This window comes from Artemia franciscana, unplaced genomic scaffold (assembly GCF_032884065.1).
Source record: "Artemia franciscana unplaced genomic scaffold, ASM3288406v1 Scaffold_995, whole genome shotgun sequence".
Classification (NCBI taxonomy): Eukaryota; Metazoa; Arthropoda; class Branchiopoda; order Anostraca; family Artemiidae; genus Artemia; species Artemia franciscana.
Genome location: NW_027069066.1, coordinates 169,967 through 193,715, shown reverse-complemented (window position 1 = coordinate 193,715; position 23,749 = coordinate 169,967). Strand labels below are relative to the sequence as shown.

Genomic DNA, 23,749 nt, shown 5'->3' with positions numbered 1-23,749 from the left:
GAATGAAAATAAAGAGAGTTTTCAAAGTTGGAAGAATTTAATTATTTGTTGAATATGAAATAAAATATATATTGGCTTAAAAAACAGTAACACTAAATCACTATTTTATAATGCCAGCATAAAACCAGCGATTGCTAAACTACAGAATGAATTTGTAGTTGTGCCGTTGAATAAAGCTAATAACAATGTTACCATAATCTGTCAGAGACTGTATTATTCTGTCTTAACAAGGGAGTTATGCACAACTAATGTTTACGAAAAGATGAATTTAGAGGATGAAAATTCAATTGAAAATACTGAAGAAATACTTTTAAAAGTTTAATAGTAGAATTAATTATTATGATAAAAATTTCCCTTTTCTATATTGGATTTTAAAATTTAATAAGAATTCCCCTAAACCACGGATTATTGCTGGAGCGGCTAGATGCCCAACCAGCATTGCTGCTACTGACCTCTCATTAGTTTTAAAGGAAATTATAAATAAACTTAAAATCTATTGTTCCGGTATTAAAAAAAAATTGGATTTTAATCCATACTGGAGTGTTAATAGTTCACTGCAGGTGATAGACTCTTTAAAAATTGTTTCAGTTAAAAGAATTAAATCCATAGATTTTGCACTAATGTATGCTAATCTATCAATTAATTTAGTCTTAGAGAATTTAAGAACGGTTATCAAGAAATCTTTCCTCTTATCTAGTAAGTGGCTCTTAAAAATAGACACTTATAATAAAAAGCTATTTGGACAAACTGCTTTAAGACCACAGTTAGCTCGAGATGTTACAGCTTAGATATGATTTTTGATTAAATAGAGTATGTTCTATATAATAATTATATAAGATTTAATGATAATTCGCACAAGCAAATTGTAGGAATTCCCATGAGGGGGGGGGGGATGACAGCCCATTTATATGTGACTTGTTTTTAAGTCAACTCGAACATAAATATATGAAAGATAAGAATAATCCAAATAATTTAAAATATGTTTTGTCAAATAATAAAAGATTGTTAGATGATAATTTAGTTTTAAATTGTAAAGAATTTATTGATATTTCTAAAAACATATACCCATCAGAGCTTACTCTTGAACCTAGTCACGGCACTGGAATAGAAGATCATTTCTTTGATTTGATAATTGATATTTATGATAATAATAAATTAGGTTTTAAAACTTATAACTTCACTGTATGATTTCAATTTTGAGGTGGTTAATGTCCCTTCTCCTGAGAGTAATATACACTCAAATATCACATATTCAGCATTTTACTCACAGTTACTTATATATACAAGAATTTGTAGTAATTATATTGATTCTTTATGCCAAATTTTAAGCCAAATATTGAATTTAAGAGGTTTTTCTGTAAATAAATTAACTTGGAAATTTGAAAATTTTAGTTTTCATTATAACAAACTTTTAAATAAATACCGAAAGAATTATCTTGAAATTCGCGAAATCTCTGGTTGATTTTGATTTTCCTTTTTACCAACTTTGGCGTGTCCCTAATTTTTAATATTGGATTTCCGTAGGATTTTGCATTTATTGTATTTTCAAATGGAATTATTTCGCATTCATTTCCTTGAATTTAATCAAGGTCACATTTACATCAAAAGAGAAAGTTTGATATAGTGAAAATCGTTTAATAATTGTTTAGTATTAATATAGATTGTGAATTGGTAACGTAAATACACGAGGGCCAGAACCAAGGTATGATACGCTTCTTTTGGTTTTACCCGGCTTTGTTTTTTATAAGCAAATATTTTGGGGATGATACCAAGCACAGTGCCTGGATAGGGAATTTAAAGTGCCGAAACCATATAGGCAAGTGTGTATTCTCCTGATGAGCCCCTGTGTTAAGTTCCTAAGCCCTTGTGTTGGGTTGTTACCTCTGATTTATTTCTGTTTTTTACTGTTTTCAATATTTGGTAAATGACAACTAATGCTTACTTACGACACGACTGCCTGTCCATGGACTATTCTTTATCGTTGATTGTGTATGGCCATGCTGTTTCGTCTATGTAATTGTTATGGCTGAGTAGGGTTGAGGCTTCATTAAAGTAATTATCTATATTAATTACTAATGTAGGAAAACAGTCTTTCTTTTCTCCTTCTGTCTTTTTATAAACGTGTTCTTCTGTCTCTCTTTCTCTTCTAGATAAGAAATAATGACAATTCATAATGGAATTTGAAATTAATTATTGGCAGCTTGCTAACCAGCTTTCATTCTATCATATCTATATCATTTTGTTATTATCAAGCTAAATTGTGGAATTGTACTCGAATTTGGTTGCTTAAACTGTTGTATTTCAGGAATCAATCAGGTTTCCTCAACTACCATATCAATATCAGTGGGAATATGCATTGGTTTATCTCTGACAATCCTTATAGCTGACTGTTCAAAAAATTACAATTGTGAGAATATAGAAGAAAGGTAAATAGCTTTAGAATCTAGAAAGGTAATGATGAAGAATGTTTATGAGAATTTATATAGGCTTATATAAAGGTAAACCAATTTTTGTTTTGCTTTGACGTTATATTTGGGAGAATGAGAGTGGAAATTCAGCTATAGGGAAGCCTAGTAGTTTCAAAATTGGAATATACTGTTCATTTTTCACACATCCCATACTATTGTCAACGTTTACAAAACAAAGTATGTAAGTAATTTAATTTAAATAACCGTTTATGCTACTCTTTGTCCCAATTTGTGGAAACAGACTTGAATAACTAACTTAATTTTAACATTCTTAAGTTTTCAACTCCGGACATCAACCCATTACCCTCCATTCCTACAAACTTTAGCACTAGTGCTGCAGTCTGTTCCACAAGGAATGTAACATATACCGGCTGTTCCCCCAACTGCTACAATGTATTTATCTATTATGTGCTTCTGGTTATTTTGCATGTATACTTACAGTAGCGGTAGCGCCATGTTTGTGTTGATACTAGTGGTTGTCAGGGGGCCTATATAGAAACTAACACCCTGGTCCTATCAGTTACCACTAACATGGATCAATTTTTGTATTTCTGGAGAGTTTTGGATCTCTTAGTAACATAGATCCCATTTAAAATTGTAAAGATGTAAAGTTTAGAACAAAAGCATTGTGTATATATTTGTCTTCAAGTTTTATTGGAGAAAAATTTAGTTCACTATTAAAAATAAGTGGTTTTACATTGTTGGAAGATGATAGTAAAGTTGGCTATAGCGCAAATAAAAAAAAGACAAGAGCCCCCTCCTGAACAGTAAAAGTGAGGCATAGTTGCCCTTCAACCTTTTAGTCACTTAAAAAGGCAACTAGAATTTTTAATTTCTTACGAAAGTTTTTATTATTACGAAATATACATAACTTATGAAATAACTTGGGTAGCGAACTTCTATATTCGTACAGGTTTATTACGTATATGAGGGGGTTCACCCCCTATTTAATACATTGCTCTGTAGACTAAAGCTTAAATTTTGTATCAATCCTTTAACAATGAGTCCCGAATCAAAAAAGCCGTAGAATAAATAGTTAAAATTGCTAAAAATACTTTTGTGTAAAAAGCAGGTATTTACGAGGAGATGAACTCCTCATATGCGTAATAATTTATGTTTGTTTTGTTTTAATACTGCTCCTTACTTTAGTTGAAATTTTTTTTTATATTTATGTATGCAAGCTTCTATTCAAGGAAATTTATGTAAGCTTCCGAATAACTATTGCTAAATGTAACACACTAGTCAAATTTTGTAACTGGCAGCCCATCCTCCGGGGACTGTGAGGGAGTAATCTGTCCCAACCGACATAGTTAGTAGGTTTTTTTACTGTGCTGAACAAAATGGTTTTCTCAAAATTTTGACCCGTTGAATTTGGGAAAAAAAGAGTGAGGGACGAGGTTTAGGTACCACCTAGATATATATATATATATATATATATATATATATATATATATATATATATATATATATATATATATATATATAAATGCATATAATATGCATATATAATAATTGTATTTTAATGCCAAACATACAGCCATGAACACAGTACAATAACATAAACGAAATGCACAAATAAACTTTGATCAGCGATCATCATAAAACACTTTAATGAAACACTACATTAACCTAATCCAAACACTTAATACTTGAAAAAGCGGTCATTGAAAAGAATATTAACACTCGTAAAAAATACAGAAGTAAAATATGACATTTACCTTATATTGACATTTGTTTTGTTTTTTTTTAACAAACTTTCCAGATACCTTGATACACTACAAAACAAACTGAAGCTACATGATTTTTTATTTATTTAAAACACCTTGAAATATCAACTCATTACTTCTGCTCATTCCCTTGTCTTAGAGAGCCCTTGGCACCGGCTTAAGCAATGTACTAAATAATCGTCTTTAACTTTGCAAAGCGGGCAAGTATATCCGTCTCCATTGGATAATTTTTCATTAAAATATCTTAATAATTTGCATGCAGTTATTCCTGAACAGCATCCACAACGTCAAATATCAGCTTAAACTGATGAATTTAAAGCTTAAACTGATGAATTCAGCTTAAAGTGGAACTCCTGTCCATAAAAAACCTTGAATTCATTATAAAACATTAATATTTCTGTTTTTTCATCTCCTCCTTCATTTCTGAATCATTTGATTCTCTAGAACTATCTTAATATCATTCTCCCAATTGGTATTTATATCCATTGGTCCTCTACCTTCATTCCAAACAATGGAAGACCCTGTTTTGTCTAAAATTTCTTTTACTTTAAGTTGCCATGATCTTCTTTCCCCTGCAAGAGAAAATCTTCATAAACTCTGTTAAGCAGCCTGTAGCTCGGTAACGGGATGACTCTCAACAAAAATTGAATTATTGAGACCAGTCTAGAATTTATTTGTGTTTTGAAAAAATGAGTTTTTCTCTGCAGCACAGACAATCTCTTAAAGCACCCTAATTGAATAGAGTCTAGTTTAGCAGCTTTTACATACCCCCTAGTTCTCAACTCCGTAATGTAGGATGGGCATAATCCTAGATAAAAAGACACTTTAATGTAACAACAATTTTTTTATTCCTATTAAATTTTTCCGTAAAATTTAAAAATTGCAACTATTTCTCGGTTTAACGTTTCTTTTATGTGTGAATTACATTTTCCATTACTTTGAAAAATATATTGAAGATACTTAATTTTATCTAAATTTCGTATCTTCTCCCCTTTAAAAAGAAAATTTCTTAAAATTTATCATTCCTCTTGTTAAGTATAACCACTTTTCATTTCTCAACATTCACCTTAAGGCGGTTCATCTTTAGATAATCATCTGTTAAATGCAATAGGTTATGTAAATAATGAGCCGGATTTGCCACTAGAGCAGTGTCAGCAACAAATAACAGCACTGAGAAGTGCTTTTTAGTACATGACCTCACTGTTGGAGACCTTTTATTGCTAAAAATTCCACAATGACATGAATAAGAAGACCAAAAATTTGAGGTGACAAGGCGCTTTCCTGCTTTACTCCTTTTTTGATTTTTGAAGCTCTCAAAAGACCCAACCCACGTACTCTTACTATTGTACTAGTTTCAAAATACATATTTACAACCAAACAAATGAAAAAAAGGTAGCCCCACATCATCTAGGTATTTCTTAAGCAAAACTCTATTAGCATGGTCAAACAATTTTCTTTTGTCCAGAAATCCAACATTTAACTTATTTTTTTTCTTATCCATAATTCTCAATTGACCCTCTTAAAAAAACACTCTATCGGTAGTACTTTAACCTTTTCTAAGACCTACATGTTTTTATATCATAATTATGAAACTTTCTAACAAATTATCCAAATGGCTATCTAAAATTTACTCAAATATTTTACTAGATGTAGAACCTAAGGCTTTCAGTCTCTAGCTCTCTTGATCCCTGTGGCTCTCCCCTTTAAATATAGGTATTATTATCGATGTCCTTCGTATAGAAGCCCATACACCATTACTTATAATTATTCTAAATATGTTAACTAGCACTAGCAAAATGAGAATAAATAACCTCTATAGCAAATTTGTTGGTATTCTGTTTAGGTCCAGACCTTCCTTTCGTATTCATGACAATTCTAATAATTTGTTCTGACAAAAAATCTCCTACCAAATCATGATCCAATTCTCTCAAATGGAAAATAACAAAATAGCTCGAAATTTCATTACCTAATTCTATACATTCCCCTTCTATACTCTCTAAATAACTATACGAAGTATCGGTCGCTGGGATATCTGAGAGGGTCTTTCTTTTATTATAATTTGATTTCATTTTGACAAAATATATTTTGTATTACCTAGATTAAAAGCTTGCCTAAGCTCCTTGTGTAGGGTTTGGCCACTTTTTTTTTCTATTAAATAAAAAAGTTTTTTTTAACTGAAAGCAAGGAGCGACATTAAAACTTATAATAAAAAAGAATTACTCCGTATATGAAAGGGGTCGTTCTCTGCTCAACGCCCTGCCCTTTGCGTTAAAATTTGACTCTCAAATCTACATTTTCAAACAGTGAAAAATTTAAGTGTAAAGAGCGGGGTTTTGAGGACAGAACAGCCCTTTTTATATACTGAATAATTTCTGATCGTTTTAAGTTTAATGTCGCTCTTTACTTTTGCCTAAGAATCTAGTTTTTTTTTTAATTCTGAATGTTTTTGAGTTAATGCATGTTTTGATTTTGGCTCTCTGTACATGAATACTTAAAATAAAATTTGCAAATTAATTTTTTGTTGGCTAAATGGCTTTTACTTTCCTTTGATTAGACGACTCTAAGAAAAAAGAGTTGGGGAAGGAGGCCTAGTTGCCCTTCAATCTTTTGGTTACTCAAAAAGGCAACTGGAACTTTTATTTTCTACGAAAGTTTTTATTTGTAAAATATATACATGACTTACGAATTAACTTACGTAACGAACATCTTTATTCATATATTTTTATTACGTTTATGAGGGGGTTTACCACCTCTTTAATAAATTGCTCTGTACACGAAAGCTAAAATTTTGTCCCAATGCCATAAGATTGACCACTGAATCAGAAAGGCCTTAGAATAAATAGGTGAAATTACTAAAAATACTTTTGTGTAAAAAGCAGGTATTTAGGGGGATATGAACCTCTCATGTGTGTAATAATTTATGTTCATTTTGTTTTAATGCTGCTCCTTACTTTAGTTGAAAAAACTTTTGCATATTTATTTTTTCATTGTTTCTTAATTTAAATAACGCTAGAACATCCTTTGCCCCTTTCTTCGAAATTATCTACTCCTAGGACAAATTCATCCGTGGAAAATTCCTCCGACGTAACCCCCTCCCTAACCAAGAATAAATCTTCCCCTGGAAATGTATGTCAGCTTTCGAATAGCTATTGCTATATGTAATACAGTAGTCAAATTTTTTAATTGGCAGCCCATCCCCCAGGGACTGTGAGGGAGTAATGTGTCCCCACCGACATTGTTAGTAGGTTTTTTGACTGTGCTGAAAAAATTGGCTTTCTCAAAATTTTGACCCATTGACTTTGGGAAAAAAGAGTGAGGGAGGGTGTTTAGGTACCCGGAAGGCATAAATAAACTCTGATCAACGATCATCATAAAACACTTGAAGGAAACACTACATTAACCTAATGAAAATACTTAATACTTGAAAAATGGTCATTGAAAAGAATATTTAACACTCAAAAAATAACATAAGTAAAATAGGACATTTACTTTATACTGACATTTTTTTTTTTTTTTTTTTTTTTTTTTTTTTTTTTTTTTTTTTTTTTTTTTTTTTTTTTTTTTTTTTACTAAATTTCCAGATACCTTGATACTCTACAAAAACTGAGGTGACGTGGTTTCTTATTTATTTAAAACACCGTGAAGTATCAACTCATTATTTCTGAATATCCCTTCCTTTGTCTTAGAGAGCCCTTGGCACCGGCTTAAGCAATATACTAAATAATCGTCTTTAACTCTGCAAAGTGGGTAAGTATATCCGTCTCCATTGGATCATTTTTCATTAAAATATCTTTTAAATCTTGCAATAATTGGCCTGCAGTTATCCTTGAACAGCATCCACAACGTCAAATGTAAGCTTAAATTGATGAATTTAAAGCTTAAACTGATGAATTCAGCTTAAAGTAGAACTCCTGTCCATTAAAAACCTTAAAATCATTATTTAACATTAATGTTTCTGTTTTTTTTATCTCCTCCTTCATTTCTGAATCATTTGATTCTCTAGTGCTATCTTAATTTCATTCTCCCAATTGGTATTTATATCCATTGGTCTTCTACCTTCATTCCAAACAAAGGAAGACCCTGTTTTGTCTAAAATATCTTTGATTTTGAGTTGCCATAATCTTCTTTCCCCTGCAAGAGAAAATCTTCATAAACTCTGCTAAGCAGCCTGTCACTCGGTAACGGGATGACTCTCAACCAAAATTCAATCATTGAGACCAGACTAGAATTTATTAGTGGTAATATACCTAGATCGCTATTTAAAACCTGGGAATCAGTTTTTCACTGCAGCCCAAACAATCTTTTAAATCTTGCAATAATTGGCCTGCAGTTATCCTTGAATAGCATCCACAACGTCAAATATAAGCTTAAATTGATGAATTTAAAGCTTAAACTGATGAATACAGCTTAAAGTAGAACTCCTGCCCATAAAAAACCTTAAAATCATTATTTAACATTAATGTTTCTGTTTTTTTATCTCCTCCTTCATTTCTGAATCATTTGATTCTCTAGTGCTATCTTAATTTCACTCTCCCAATTGGTATTTATATCCATTGGTCTTCTACCTTCATTCCCAACAAAGGAAGACCCTGTTTTGTCTAAAATATCTTTTATTTTGAGTTGCCATAATCTTCTTATCCCTGCAAGAGAAAATCTTCATAAACTCTGCTAAGCAGCCTGTCACTCGGTAACGGGATGACTCTCAACCAAAATTCAATCATTGAGACCAGACTAGAATTTATTAGTGGTAATATACCTAGATCGCTGTTTAAAACCTGGGAATAAGTTTTTCACTGCAGCCCAAACAATCTCTTAAAGCACCCCTGAATAGTTCCTAGTTGAGCCACTTTTACATACCCCTCCATTCTCTACTCTGTAGTGTAAGATGGGCATTATCCTAGATTAAAAGATACTTTAATGCAACAACAGTTTTTTTTATTCTTATTAAATTATTTCGTAAAATTTTAAAAATTGCTGCTCTTTTTCGGTTTAACGTTTGTTTTACGTGTGAATTACATTTTTTATTAATCTGAAAAATATATTGAAGATACATAATTTTGTTTAAATTTCGTATCTTCTCCCCTTTAAACCAAAATTTACTTAATATTTATTATTCCTCTTATTAAGTATAACCACTTTTTTTCTAAACATTCACCCGAAGAAAGTTCATCTTTAGATAATCATCTATTAAATACAATAGGTTCTGTAAATAATTAGCCGAATTTGCCACTAGAGCAGTGTCAGCAACAAACAACAGCACTGAGAAGTGCTTTTTAGTACATGACCTCACTGTTGGAGACCATTTATCGCTAAAAATTCAACAATGTCATTAATAAAAAGACCAAAAATTCGAGGTGACAAGGTGCTTCCCAGCTTTACTCCTTTCTTAATTTTTGAAGATCTCAACACACCCGACCCACGTACTTTCACTATTGTACTAGTTTCAAAATACATTTTTACAACCAAACGAATGAAAAAAAGGTAGCCCCACATCATCTAGGTATTTTGTAAGCAAAACTCTATTAACATTGTCAAACAATTTTCTTTTGTCTAGAAATCCAACATTTAACTTATTTTTTTCTTATCAACAATTTTCAATTGATCCACTTAGAAAAACACTGTATCAGTAGTACTTTAACCTTTTCTAAGACCTACCTGTTTTTATATCATAATTATGAAACCCTCTAACAAATTATTCAAATGGCTATCTAAGATTTACTCTAAGATTTTACTAAATTTAGGACCTAAGGCCTTAAGTCTGTAGCTCTCATGATCCCTGTTGCTTTCCCTTTTAAATATAGGTATCATTATCGATGTCCTTCGTATAGAAGGCCATACACCATTACTTATTATTCTATTAAATATGTAAACTAGCACAGGCGAAAACACAATAAGTAACCTCTTTAGCAAAATTCTTGGTTTTCTTTCTTGGTCCAGACCTTCCTTTTGTATTCCTGACAACTTTAATAATTTGTTCTGACAAAAAGTCTCCTACCATTTCATGATCCAATTCTCTAGAAGGGAAAATCACAAAATAGCTCGAAATTTCATTACTTAGTTCTATACATTCCCTTTCTATACTTTCTAAATAATATGACGAAGTATCTGTCGCTGGGATATCTGAAAGGGCCTTTCTTTTATTATAATTTGATTTCATTTTGACCAAATATATTTTGTATTACCTATATTAAAAGCTTACCTAAGCTCCTTTTGTTCTTCTATAGGCTTCTGCTACTTTTTTCTTTTATTAAATAAAAAAAAGTTTTTCACTGAAAGCAAGGAGCAACATTAAGACTTAAAACGAAAAAATTACTCCGTATATGAAAGGTGCTTTTCTCTCCTCAACGCCCTGTCCTTTGCGTCAATGTTTGACTCTCAAATCTACCTTTTCAAACATTGAAAAATTTTAGTGTAAAGAGCGGGGTTTTGAGGACGGAACAGCCCCTTTTATATACTGAGTAATTTCTGATCTTTTTAAGTTTTAATGTCGCTCTTTACTGTCAGCTAAAAATCTAGCTTTTTTATTTCTGATTTTTTGAGTTAATGCATTTTTTGATTTTGGCTCTCTGTACATAAATACTTAAACCATAATTTGCAAATTAATTTTTTTGTTGGCTAAATGGCTTTTTCTTTGCATTTATTGGAAGATTCTGAGAAAAAAGGTTGGGAGAGGAGGCCAAGCTGCCCTTTAATCTTTTGGCTACTCAAAAAGGCAACTAGAACTTTTATTTTCTACGAAAGTTTTTATTTGTAAAAAATATACATGACTTACAAATTAACCTAGGTAACAAACTTCTTTATTCATATATTTTTATTATGTTTATGAGGGGGTTTATATCCTCTTTAATAAATTGATCTGTTCCCTAAAGCTCAAATTGTGTCCCCATTCGTTAAGAATGACCCCAGAATTACAAAAGCCGTAGAATAAATAGTTAAAATTACTAAAGGCGCTTTAGCGTAAAGAGCAGGTATTTAGGGGGCGGCAAGCTCCTCAAATGCCTAATAATTTCTAGTTGTTTTGTTTTAATGCTGCTTCTTACTTTCAGTTGAAATAACTTTTCTCATTCTTTTTAGTAAATCCTGTTCCCCCTTTATGGAAATTGTCTCTTCCCATGAAAAATTCTTCTGTGGAAAGATTCTTCCACGTAATCCTTTCCATAACCAAGAAAAAATATTCCCTGAAACGTCTTTACGCTTCCAAATAAATATTTTTTGACGTACTAAATAAAAAACTAATTCTTTTCAACTGAAAGAAAGGAGCAAAATTTAAACTTAAAACGAACAGAAATTACTTAGTATAAAAAAGGGGCTGCTCCCTCATCAGCACCCCGCTCTTTACACTAAAAGTTGAGTCTTTTTCTCAACTCTACTTTCTAAAACAATAAAAAACTTTGGCGTAAAAAGTGGGGTGTTGATTAAGGAGAAGCCCCTTTCATATATAAAGTAATTTCTGTTTGTTTTAAGTCTAATGTCACGCCTTACTTTCAGTAAAAAATGCTTTTTTAAAGTTAATTTTTGAACGTTTTTGAATTAATGCATATTTTGATTTTGGCTCTCCGCAGGTGAATAATTAAAACGAAAATTGCATATTTATTTTTTTAGCTAAATGGCTTTCTCATAGTTTTGGTAGAATAATATTGAGAAAAAGGAGCGGGAGGAAGCCTAGTTAACCTCCAATTTTTTTCGGTACATAAAAAGCCAACCAAATCTTTTAATTTTTAACGAATTTTTTTTTTAGTAAAAGATATACGTACCTTACCAATTAACTTACATAATGACATTCTGAATTAACTCGTTTTTATAACAAATATGAGGGGTCCACCACCTCGTCAGTGCTTCACTCTCTACATTAAAGCTTAAATTTTGTCCTGATTCCTTAAGAATGCCCCAGAATTACAAAAGCCGTAGAATAAATAGTTAATATTACTAAAATACTCTAACGTAAAGATCGAGGTATTAGGAGGAGGTGATACCCTCATACGCGTAATAATTTCTGTTCGTTTAAAGTTTTATTGCTACTCCTTACTTTCAGTTGAAAAAACTTTTTCGTATTTATTTGTTTTTTAATTAATGGTAGAAAATCCTTTCTTCCCCGATGATAAATTCCTCTATGAAAAGTTCCCCCAACATATCCCCCTCTTCTCAACACCTCCCCCAAACCCAAAGTTTGTAACCTGTATCCCATCCCACGGGAACTCTAGGGAAATAAGTCGTCCCCAAAGACATAGTTAAAAGGTTTTTCCACTATGCTGAATAAAATGGCTCAAATATCAAAACAATGTCTCAGAATTTTGATCTGGTGACTCTGTGAAAATAGTTAGCATAGGAGGGGGCCTAGGTGTCCTCCAATTTCTTGGGTTACTTAAAAAGAACTGTAGGAATTTTCAATTCCGTTAGAGTGAGCCCTCTGACGACATTCTAGGACCACTTTGTCGATGCCATCACCCCTGGACGAAAAAAACAAACAAATAAACACGCATCGGTGATCTACCTTCTAGGAAAAACACAAAATTCCACGTTTTTGTAGATAGGAGCTTTAAACTTCTAATATAGGGTAATCTAATACGTTGAATCTGATGGTGTGATTTTCGTTAAGATTCTACAAATTTTTGGGGTTTTTTCTCCCCGGCTTAAAAAATATGACAAATTTTTCTCGTGCTCGTAACGTTTGATGGGTAAGACTAATCTTGATGAACCGTATATCTTTAAAATCAGCATTAAAATAAAATTCTTAGGATTAAGCTATTGATATCAAAATGCTTCGAGAATTTTGATACCGTTTTTGAGAATCTTGTTCACTATTGATCCGGGTCACTCCCTACTACAGTTTGTTACTACAAACTGTTTGAAAAAAAAGTCTAAGTTTGTAACTTGCAGTCCCTCACCCGGGGCTCTGAGGGAGTAAGCAGTCCAATGAAAAATAGTTAATAGGTTTGTCGACTGTGCTGAACAAAATGGCTATCTTAAAATTTTTACCCGTTGACTTTGGAAAAAAATGAGGGTGGGAGGCAGTTTAGGCGCCCTCCAATGTTTTGGTCACTCAAAAGGGAACTAGAACTTTTAATTTCCGTTATAATGAGCTTTCTTGCAAATTTATAGGACCACTGGGTAGATAAGATCACCCGTGAAAAAAAAAAGCACAAAAAACACATAAACACGCACCGGTGAACAGTCTTCTGGCAAAAAAAATAAGAAACTTCTACATTTTTGTAGATAGATACTTGGAACCCCTACTTTAGGTTTTTCTCATACGCTGAATGCGATGGTGTGATTTTATTAAGATGGTGGTTTTCATTAAAGATATCAATAGCTTTTAGAGGGTGTTTCCCCCTGTTTTCCAAAATAAGGTGAATTTTCTCAGGTTCCTATGTTTTGATAAGTAAGAAACTCATAGAAACTTATAGATTTAAAATCAGCATAAGAATCCAATTCTTTTCATGTATCTATTAGCATAAAAATTCTACATTCTAGAGTTTCGTTTACTATCGAGCCGGGTCGCTCCTTACAACGGTTCGTTACCACAGTCTGTTTGATCAACCTTTTATATTCTCTTCTTTTTTCCTTAGATATCAACAATAATTCAAGATTTTCCTCAAAGGAACAGTAGTTTATAACTGCCTCTAGTAATTCTTCTAGATAATGTTTCATATCTTTACACTCATTGTCAAAGAAATTTACATTTATTTTCTGATTTAACCTTTCAGGCGTTTGAGTAAAATTATCAATACTTGAAGCCAATTCACTCAGAGTCATCAATTGATGATATGTACATAATTTCAAGCCTTTAAATTTCTTCGGGCCTTAAAAGTTCATTTGCAAATAACTCCAGCTCCTCACCGACCGTTTTTTTCTTTAAAGGCTTCTTATGATAATCATTTTCTTTCTAAATCATCATTACTCAACTTAAGTACATTTGTATTCTCCACGATTTCCGTTATAAGGCTTAGTTTAAACACTACTGGAAAATGATCCGACCCTATGATATTAGAACCTCAACGCCCATTGTGTATTTCACAAGCTCGACGCCAACCAATATATGATCAATTATGCTTGGATTTCTCCTTGACACAAAGGTAAACTCACCAATATCTGCATCCCTACCAAAGCATCCACTTCCAACCACAAGATCAAAATCAGAGCATAGCTAGAGAAACCTTTTACCCTAACAAATAACCTTTCTTTTAAATTCCTTGCTACTTCTGGATGTCTTATAAATATCAGGTATCAAATCAGGAATTCCTACAAAAGAAGGTATTTTTTAAATCAAATATCAAATCAGGCTCTCTTACAAAAGAAGATTCATTCATTTCATTGCACAACCCAATATAAGCGTTAAAATCTACCACAACTAAAAAATATTCATTTTCATGTTGACAAGTAAATATCTTCAATCTTCCTCAAGCAGATCCCATGTTGATTCATAACTGTATGAGCTATTCTGAGGAGCTATAAATACTACTCCGAGCATCAAAATTTCACCCTTTGTAAGAGGAATTCCATACCATAGAATATTTTCTGAATTTCTAGAAATATGTAAATAAATTTGTAAACAACCCTGCTCAATTAAAATTAATATACCACCATAATATATCATATTTTCAGCCGCTTTTCTAGTAATTTTTCTACTGAATAATCTTTGAAAGTTGGCATTGAATCTTCACTGTGCTGTCTCAACTAAAACAATATTATCCAGATCACGTATATCTTGTAATATATTGTCAACTATATCTTATTAACTTTGCATATTCCATGTAACTGGATATGACCCTAAGGTCCTAATTCACTTGGCAGTAAAACATCTTGTACTTGTAGGACGTACGGCGAGACAGCATTATCACTTTGTGGGAATGAAAGTCGATAGTCATCGCTAGTATATGCAGTAGCCGGGCTCTTTGAATGGACCTTTATAGTTAACTTCTCTTCTCAAAACAATACGAATGTCACTACGGTTCTTGTCGTCTGGACTAGTGATTTCATTAACTTTTCTAACTCATTTTTTCATTATTTTTTGTAACCTTAGGGAATTTAGTAGCTTCTTCAGCAGACCTTAATATGCTTATGGAATGTCGCGGTGAATAATATCTTAATAGAGCTCTTTATATATTTATATGTAAAAATACATAAATATATTTTACTTTTATATTTCACTAGTTCTGGCATAACTATTTTCTAACTATTAATTTATAATTTCAAAATTTATTTCCAAATTCAATTGATAGCCACTATCACAATCGAAAAGTCAATGCACTATTGTGTAAAATAGTACAAAATAGTTCACAAGGAATTTTTTGTTATTATCCAATTAATTCAAGGTTCATCACCGTGCATTTCACTGGAAATTTTGTTTTTTAGACGATTTTTACCTGGTGTTGACTCATGTGGATCCACGGAAGCGACTAGTAATACCTCAAAGCTAGATTAAATCCTTGAAATTGTCGAAGCAACTAAATATTTTGAAATAAAAATGGAAATCGTTGACATTAAATCTGGTTTAGAATCCCTAAAATCTTGCGTTATAGATCTAGAATTAGCAAGAATGGTTCAAGAAAAGGAATTATCTAGTATCAATGAGAAAAAAATTGGCATTACTATACCAAATTGAAAGGGAGAGAGATTTGGATAAATTAACATCTAGAGTCCTATGGAACAATACAAATAAATCAAATCGAGGGCTACAGACCATGTTGATACCTGACTTTCCCACCTTGGAATTGATATCCGATTTGAGCTATTTGAGCTTAAAAATCGGTTTCTTAAAATCCAGCATTAGGATGATAAGGAAAAATTTCGTACGCTTCGGAGAAACAAAAAAATAAGTTAAAACACGTTCAGAGGAGGAGTTGGGTGAGGATCCTTTTATATCAACATGGTAGATGATGTGACAAAAGAAGTTCTTAGCAATTGCAATTCACTTACAATTAAACAAAAAGAAATTAGAGTAAAGGGATTTAGTGCTTTTATCCCCCCAGTGGTCCCACCTGTATTTTACTTAATTAATAATGAACCAAAAGTAAAGCTTAATCAGTCAATTCTTTTAATTTGAAGTAAGTTTAACCAAGTATTTGACCAAGTATGTCCTTTGGTATTAGAAAAAGTCAGGGTTTACCTCGTAGTCCATGGGCTACTCAAAGCTTGTTAAATAGTAGAAAAGAAAAAAAATTGACTATATAAGGTGAAGATGTAGTATCGAAATGAAATTAATATTGAAAACTTTTAAAAACATAATAATCAGTTAACTTTTGTTCTCAAAGAGGCAGAAGCAAAATATTATCAAAAGAAATTCTTTAATACGATTCACCGTGGAACACATTGAAAAAAATAAATGATAGAATAAAATATGTCAAAAGAAGAAATACTCCATCTCACACTAAAAATAGTGAAGGAGTTAAAATAACTGATGAGAGAGCAATGGCAGAAGCATTGGCTAGCGATCCTAGGACAATTGGACGTAATCGGGTCGATCAAATTTCTGTTGGAACACATAATCATAGAAAATATATTCTAAATAAACTAGATGAATATATATTTGTATACCCTATCCAGCTCATGGAATTTCAAAGAGCAATTACTAGTTTGAAAAAAAGATTTTCGATTGGTTGTGACGGTATGTCGTATTCTCTGTTTTAAGAATTATCTTAGGTACTTAGTCAGCCATTTTTAATTATTTTTAGTTCTTGACTCAAATTTTTTTTTTCAGTTTGTCTTAAAGTAGCTAAGGTTTTACCTTTGTTTAAAAAAGGTGATTAAGATAATCCAAATGACTATAGGCCTATTAATATTTTATCATATGTTTCTAAAGTTTTTGAAAAAATCATGAAGAGTAGATTTACGTCATTTCTGGTAAAGAATAACTATTTTCTGCCAATCAGTTTAGTTTCTTGTGTTAGGTCAATAGAGAAAGCAGTACCTGCTTAATAATTTCTCATCACATACTACGGATGATAGTTTTTTGCTGGCAACTATATTTACTGACAATAATTTTTTTTTTTAACGCAATAGAACATGCAATTCTATTCGATAATTTATTGTATATAGGAATATGTAGAACAGCTCTTGAGTTAGCGAGATCTTATTTCTTTTTTATCTACATAAATGATCTTCAAAAATGCATGCCTTTGGAAAATGATTTACTAATATTGTTTGCTGATGACACAGCAATTAGTTTGAAGGCTGGGAACGAGGATGACCTACGAGTGGTATCATATACAACCAAGTATAAAGTATTCGAACTTCCTCCATAAAAAGAGTGGATGTATTTAGATACTTAGGTATCTTCAAAGACTCGACTTTGCTTTTTATCGCTCGTATTAGTAAACTCGAGGCAAAGTGTCGTGGAATTTAGGTTGTTTGCATAAAGTAATGTTCCTGTTTCCTTACCAAATAATGAAACAAACTATATTTTTTATTGGTTAGATATTATTTAAAATTTTGTTTGACCGTTTGAATGTTGACATTCCATTCCATTATAAAGGATAAAAATTGTCCAAAACAAGTCAATAGGAATCCTGGACCTTTTTAACACACCTTAGGAAGACAAAAGAATTATCTGAAACTAAAAGCCCTTTCTAATTTCCTGATATTCTTCATATACAGCAAGTTTTTCACCTTAATATAGGCATATGGTTCTTAGAAATCCAGTGTAGGGATAACTTTTTCAGTAACATAAAACTCTTGGAAGAAAATAAAGATAGCCATTTATAAAGAACAAAGAATAAGTTTCTTTTTCCTTTTATTAACAAGAACTAAGAGCTCATATGGCACTTGTCACGAGGCTAGAAGAGCTAAGAGCCAATAGATCATTTGGTATGGGCTCTATCAAAATTCTATGAATCAATAGATTGATCTAAAGGAAAATAAAGGGCTTAAGGCCGGTCAGGATTTAAAATAAGAGCTCTGAGTCAAGATGTCTTTCTAAACATCAAAATTCATTAAGATCTGATCACCCACTCGTATGTTATAAATACCTAATTTTTTCTAATTTGTTCTCTCCCTCTACCCCCCCCCCAGATGGTCGAATCTGGGAAAATGACTTTATCAAGTCAATTTGTGAAGCTCCCTGGGAAGCCTACCAATTTTCATCGTCTTAGCACATCCAGAAGCACTAAACTCACAAAATCACTGAACCCCTCCTCTAACTCCTCCAAAGAGAGTAAAGCCAGTACGGTTCCGTCAGTCACGTATCAAGGAAATTTGCTTATCCTATCCACCAAACTTCATCCCGATTCCTCAACTCCAAGTGTTTTCCAGGATTTCCCCTCCAACTCCCCAAAATCTCAAAAGATCTGGTTGGGATTTCAAATAAAAGCTCTGAGACATGAATTCCTTCTAAATATCAATTTCATTCAGATCCGATCACTATTCGTAAAATAAAAATATCCCAATTTTCACGTTTTCCAAGAATTCCGTTCCCCCCCCCCCCCCAACTCCCCCCAATGTCATAGGATCTGGTCGGAATTTGAAATTAGAGTTTCAAAGTGCAAGACCCTTCTAAATATCAAACTTCATTAAGATCTGGTCACCCTTTCGTAAATAACAAATACCTAAATTTTCAAATTACCCCCCCCCCCCAACTTTACCAAAGAGAGCAGATGCTGTCTGATTATGTCAGTTACGGGTCTTAGACAAGTTTTTCTTCTTTCCATCCATTTATATCCTGATCTCACCGCTTTAAGTATTTTCTAAGATTTCCAGTTCCCCTTAACTGCCCCCCCCCAATTACGCTGGATCTGGTTCAGATTTAAATTAAGAGATCTGAGTCACAAGGTCCTTCTAAATATGAAGTGTCTTGAGAATCCAATCACTCCTTCATAAGTTAAAAATACGTCATTTTTTCTAATTTTTCAGAACTAACCCCCCCTCCCCCCCATAGAGCAGATCCACTCCAATTATGTAAATCAAGTTTTTAAGACTTTCACTTATTTTTCCCACCAAGTTTCACCCCGATCCCTCTAATCTAAGCGTTTTCCATGATTTTAGGTTCCCCACCCGAAACTCCCCCCAATGTCACCAGATCCAACCGGGACTTAAAATAAGAGCTTTGAGACAAGAAATCCTTCTAAATTTTAAATTTCAATGAGATCCGATCACCCGTTTGTAATTTAAAAATACCTCATTTTTCTAATTTTCAGAATTAACCCCCCCCCCCAACTACTCCAAAGAGAGTTGGTCGCTTTCGGTTATGTCAATCATATATCTAGGAATTGTGCTGATTTTTCCTACCAAGTTTCATAATTATCCCTCCGCTCTAAGTGTTTTCCAAGTTTTAGGTTTTCCCCTCCCAACTCTCCCCCCCCCTGCTACCAGATCTGGTTGGGATTTGAAATAAGAGATCTGAGACACGATATCCTTCTAAATATCAAATTTCATTGAGATCCAATAACCCGTTCGTAAGCTAAAAATACCTAATTTTTTCAAATTTTTCAGAATTAACCCTTTCTGACAACTTTCTGAGATTGTAAATAAATATAAACTATTTAATTTAATAAGTGTGTCACCATCACTCTATACAGGTAAAAAGAAATTGAAAGAGTTGTTTTTTTCTGCATATTGTAGCGGAGACTGAACGTAAAGTGATTTATTTCTAATTCAGTTTATAGGTCCTATCCGTGTCTGCATGAGTCTATTTTTTCACTTCTTCTCTCTCTCTTCCACTCTCACTCCATCTCTCTTTCTCTATGTACTCCTCGTGAGTTATTGAAGTGTATTATCGTCCTCTTTTTCTCCCTCAATTGTTAAAGGAGACAAAAGGAGTTGTGTCCTTGTCTCCTTTGTACGAGATTTATGTATTTTGTTTGTTGTTTAATAAAGTTAAAGTCAAATAAAAAGTTTTGTAATAGCAGGTATCATTTTAGATTCAATTTTCAAGCATAATTCGATAGGAAAAACCAAAATTCCTGTTAATAACTATAAATCGTTCTTTATGGGCTGTATTTTCAAATGACGTATATACATATATATATATAAATATATATATATATATATATATATATATATATATATATATATATATATATATATATATATATATATATATATATATATATATATATATATATATATATATATATATATATATATATATATATATATATATATATATATATATATATATATATAAATATATATATATATATATATATATATATATATATATATATATATATATATATATATATATATATATATATATATATATATATATATATATATATATATATATATAAATATTTATATATATATATATATATATATATATATATATATATATATATATATATATATATATATATATATATATATATATATATATATATATATATATATATATATATATATATAAATATATATATATATATATATATATATATATATATATATATATATATATATATATATATATATATATATATATATATATATATATATATATATATAAATATTTATATATATATATATATATATTTATATATATATATATATATATATATATATATATATATATATATATATATATATATATATATATATATATATATATATATATAATATATATATATATATATATATATATTATATATATATATATATATTTATATATTTATTATTATATATATATATATATATATATATATATATATATATATATATATTATATATATATATATATATATATATATATATATATATATATATATATATATATATATATATATATAATATATATATATATATATATATATATATATATATATATATATATATATATATATATATATATATATATATATATATATATATATATATATATATATATATATATATATATATATATATATTTATATATATATATATATATATATATATATATATATATATATATATATAAATATATATATATATATATATATATATATATATATATATATATATATTTTTATATATATATATATATATATATATATATATATATATATATATATATATATATATATATATATATATATATACATATATAAGGCGTATAAAAATTTAAATTACTTCAGCTAGCTTGCCTCCTCACTTTTTTCCTTCTGTTTGGAGATGAGGGAAATCTTATTTGTGATTTTCGCAAAATGCTCTTGACTCATCTTAAGAGCATTTCAGTTCTTGTTTTTTATTCTGTTTTTCTGTGTCATTTGATGGCATAGCATCATAAGATTTCAAATCTTTTTTCTAAGCTTGTCTCAATAAATTGTCTAATTTTTCAACGTTTTATTACAGATTTATATTCAAGTTCTTTGTATATTTTCTCTTGGATGACTCTCTAAATAAAGCTAGTATTTAATCCTTGGAGTTTTAATATACCACTAAGCCAATCCAAAAGTGGGCAGGCCCAATTACTATTATGCAAAATGTAACAGTCCTTAACCTAAATTTATTAAAATTACGATCGGTATATATATCCTAAATATACTCTATACTTGAAATTAATCTAGATACAAAGAAGTGGTGGCAAAGCTCGTTGAAAAAGAACATCATTTTCAAAAGTTAAACACTCCAACACTTCCTACATTGGATTAAAAGATTCGGCTGTGAATAGTAAGTATGATTGATTTTTGATCCGTTTTTTTGGTGTCTAAGTAATTTTGTAAGTCAACCAGTGCTTTGTGACAAACTGTATGTAAGGAGTGATTCACGCGAAGAGTAATTGGAGCTCCAAGAATAAAAAGTCTTCATAATAAATTAATATGTGAAAAAAATTAAGTTTCCATGATAATTCCAAGTGTCTAAAAGTATGCAGTTCCAAAGCGAATGCTGCAAGACTGAAACAAATTCTCCCATTGTTTTACAAATGGGTGAAACAATTTCATCAAGTAAAATGACTATGATAAAAATCCACTGTAAAATTGGATGTGTCAGATATACGTATTACAGAAGTGTCAAGCTCCTATCTGCAAAAAAAAGCCATTTCTTTTTTCTTAGAAGCAATATCATTAATATTAGTTGTTCTTTTTTCCAGAGATTATAGTGTAAAATCAATGATCCACAAAAATAAAAAAATTTCTTCAAATAGAACTTTGAGTTTTTGTGCGCTCTGTCAGTTGTAAAAAAAAAAAAATACTACAGTACAGTGGCATTTTTTCCCATTGTGTTCAAAAAAATTCTACTACGGTACAGTGGCATTCTTTCCAATATGTTTCATCAAATTATGATTTTTCTCAAAGAGGGCCAAGTTACTATCGTTTGAACATTCTAAGACAACCAGAGAATTTCAGAATAACAATATACTGAATATTGAACTTTCAAGCTAGAGAGGATGTAATGTGACACATGTAGTATAATTTTCCCGCTTGACCATAGCTAGCATTAGCCCGCTTGACCAGGGGTAAGCTCACTTGAGTCTTAGATGAAATTTTGTGCATAAGTTTTTGAAGGGGATGGGTGGGTTTATCTGATCTTCGATGTATTTTGAAACCCCTCTCATAAGAATATTATATGCCTTCCCTGAAATAACATACAACACTTGCCCAAGGGTTCTGGGTACATTATTAATTTAGTATTACGAATAGCGGTAAGTATCAGTGCTTGTCGCACATTGACCCTGGAGTTTGTGTTATCCAATTTTTTACTTATTTTAACAACATGGCCATCTCAACAATTTGATCAGATGGATTTGTGGTAAAGATGGTAGGAAGGCTAGTTGTCCTCTGGTTCCTTTTGATTCTTAAAGGGGATCTATAGCTTATAATTTCTAATAGAATGAGCCTAAAGCGAAGTTATATGATCTCTCCTTCCGTAAAATATCTAATATGGCCCTATAGCATAATTTACTTAACTTGCACCAATTTCCAGGGGAGGGTGTTTGAAAACACAAGAATTTGTATTATGTGGACTTTGGTCTGTTTCGGTTAAATTAAAAATGTAAAAATTTAAATCAGACATATTTGGAAGAAGAATTTTCGGTGGGAGGGGGCTGGTTGTTACCAGCCCCCTCCTGGGGGGCTGGTAAGATCCTGAAGATCCTGAAGTTACTTCAGGATCTCAAAAATGGAACTACTAGTTAGAAATTATAGTTATTTGAGTTTCCTCCAAAGTTGACCTTTTTCATAAGAACCTTACATGCCCACGAGCATACCTTATAACCCTACCACTGAACTCCAGGGAGATTTTTTTTATCCTGAAGTTTTGCTATCTGATTGTTGGACTATTTAGAAAAATTAGAATCGAAAAATTTTGGTTGAATACGTTTGGGGAAAAAGTACTTTTGAGAGCTGGAGGGTTAGATGATCCACTTTTGACACTTAAAAAGATAACTAGAGGTTTCAATTTCCATGACATGAGTCACCTTTGAATTTTAAATGACAACCCCTTGCATAAGGACCTTATACGTTCCCTGTGTATAACTCATAGCAATTGCCTACTGGTTTTAGAAAGTGGTGTCAAACCTAAAGTATTTGTTGTTTTTTTTTGATACTATTATGGACAAGAAAGACAATTATCTCAAAATTGTGATTGAATACGCTTAGGGAAAACTAGGACTGGGGGTAACGGGATAGTTGCTATTTGATTACTTTT

General features: G+C 31.1%; 1 protein-coding gene across 1 annotated transcript in view; it reads left to right on the top strand.

Annotated features, from left to right (window-relative positions):
- The first annotated feature begins 16,603 nt into the window (after positions 1–16,603).
- The window catches only part of LOC136043786 (glycoprotein-N-acetylgalactosamine 3-beta-galactosyltransferase 1-like), a 136,903-nt gene continuing 129,757 nt past the window's right edge, over positions 16,604–23,749 (top strand). Inside the window, exon 1 of the mRNA XM_065728702.1 lies at positions 16,604–16,643. Within this exon, the coding sequence (XP_065584774.1) occupies positions 16,604–16,643 (40 nt within the window). The remainder of the gene's footprint in view (positions 16,644–23,749) is intronic.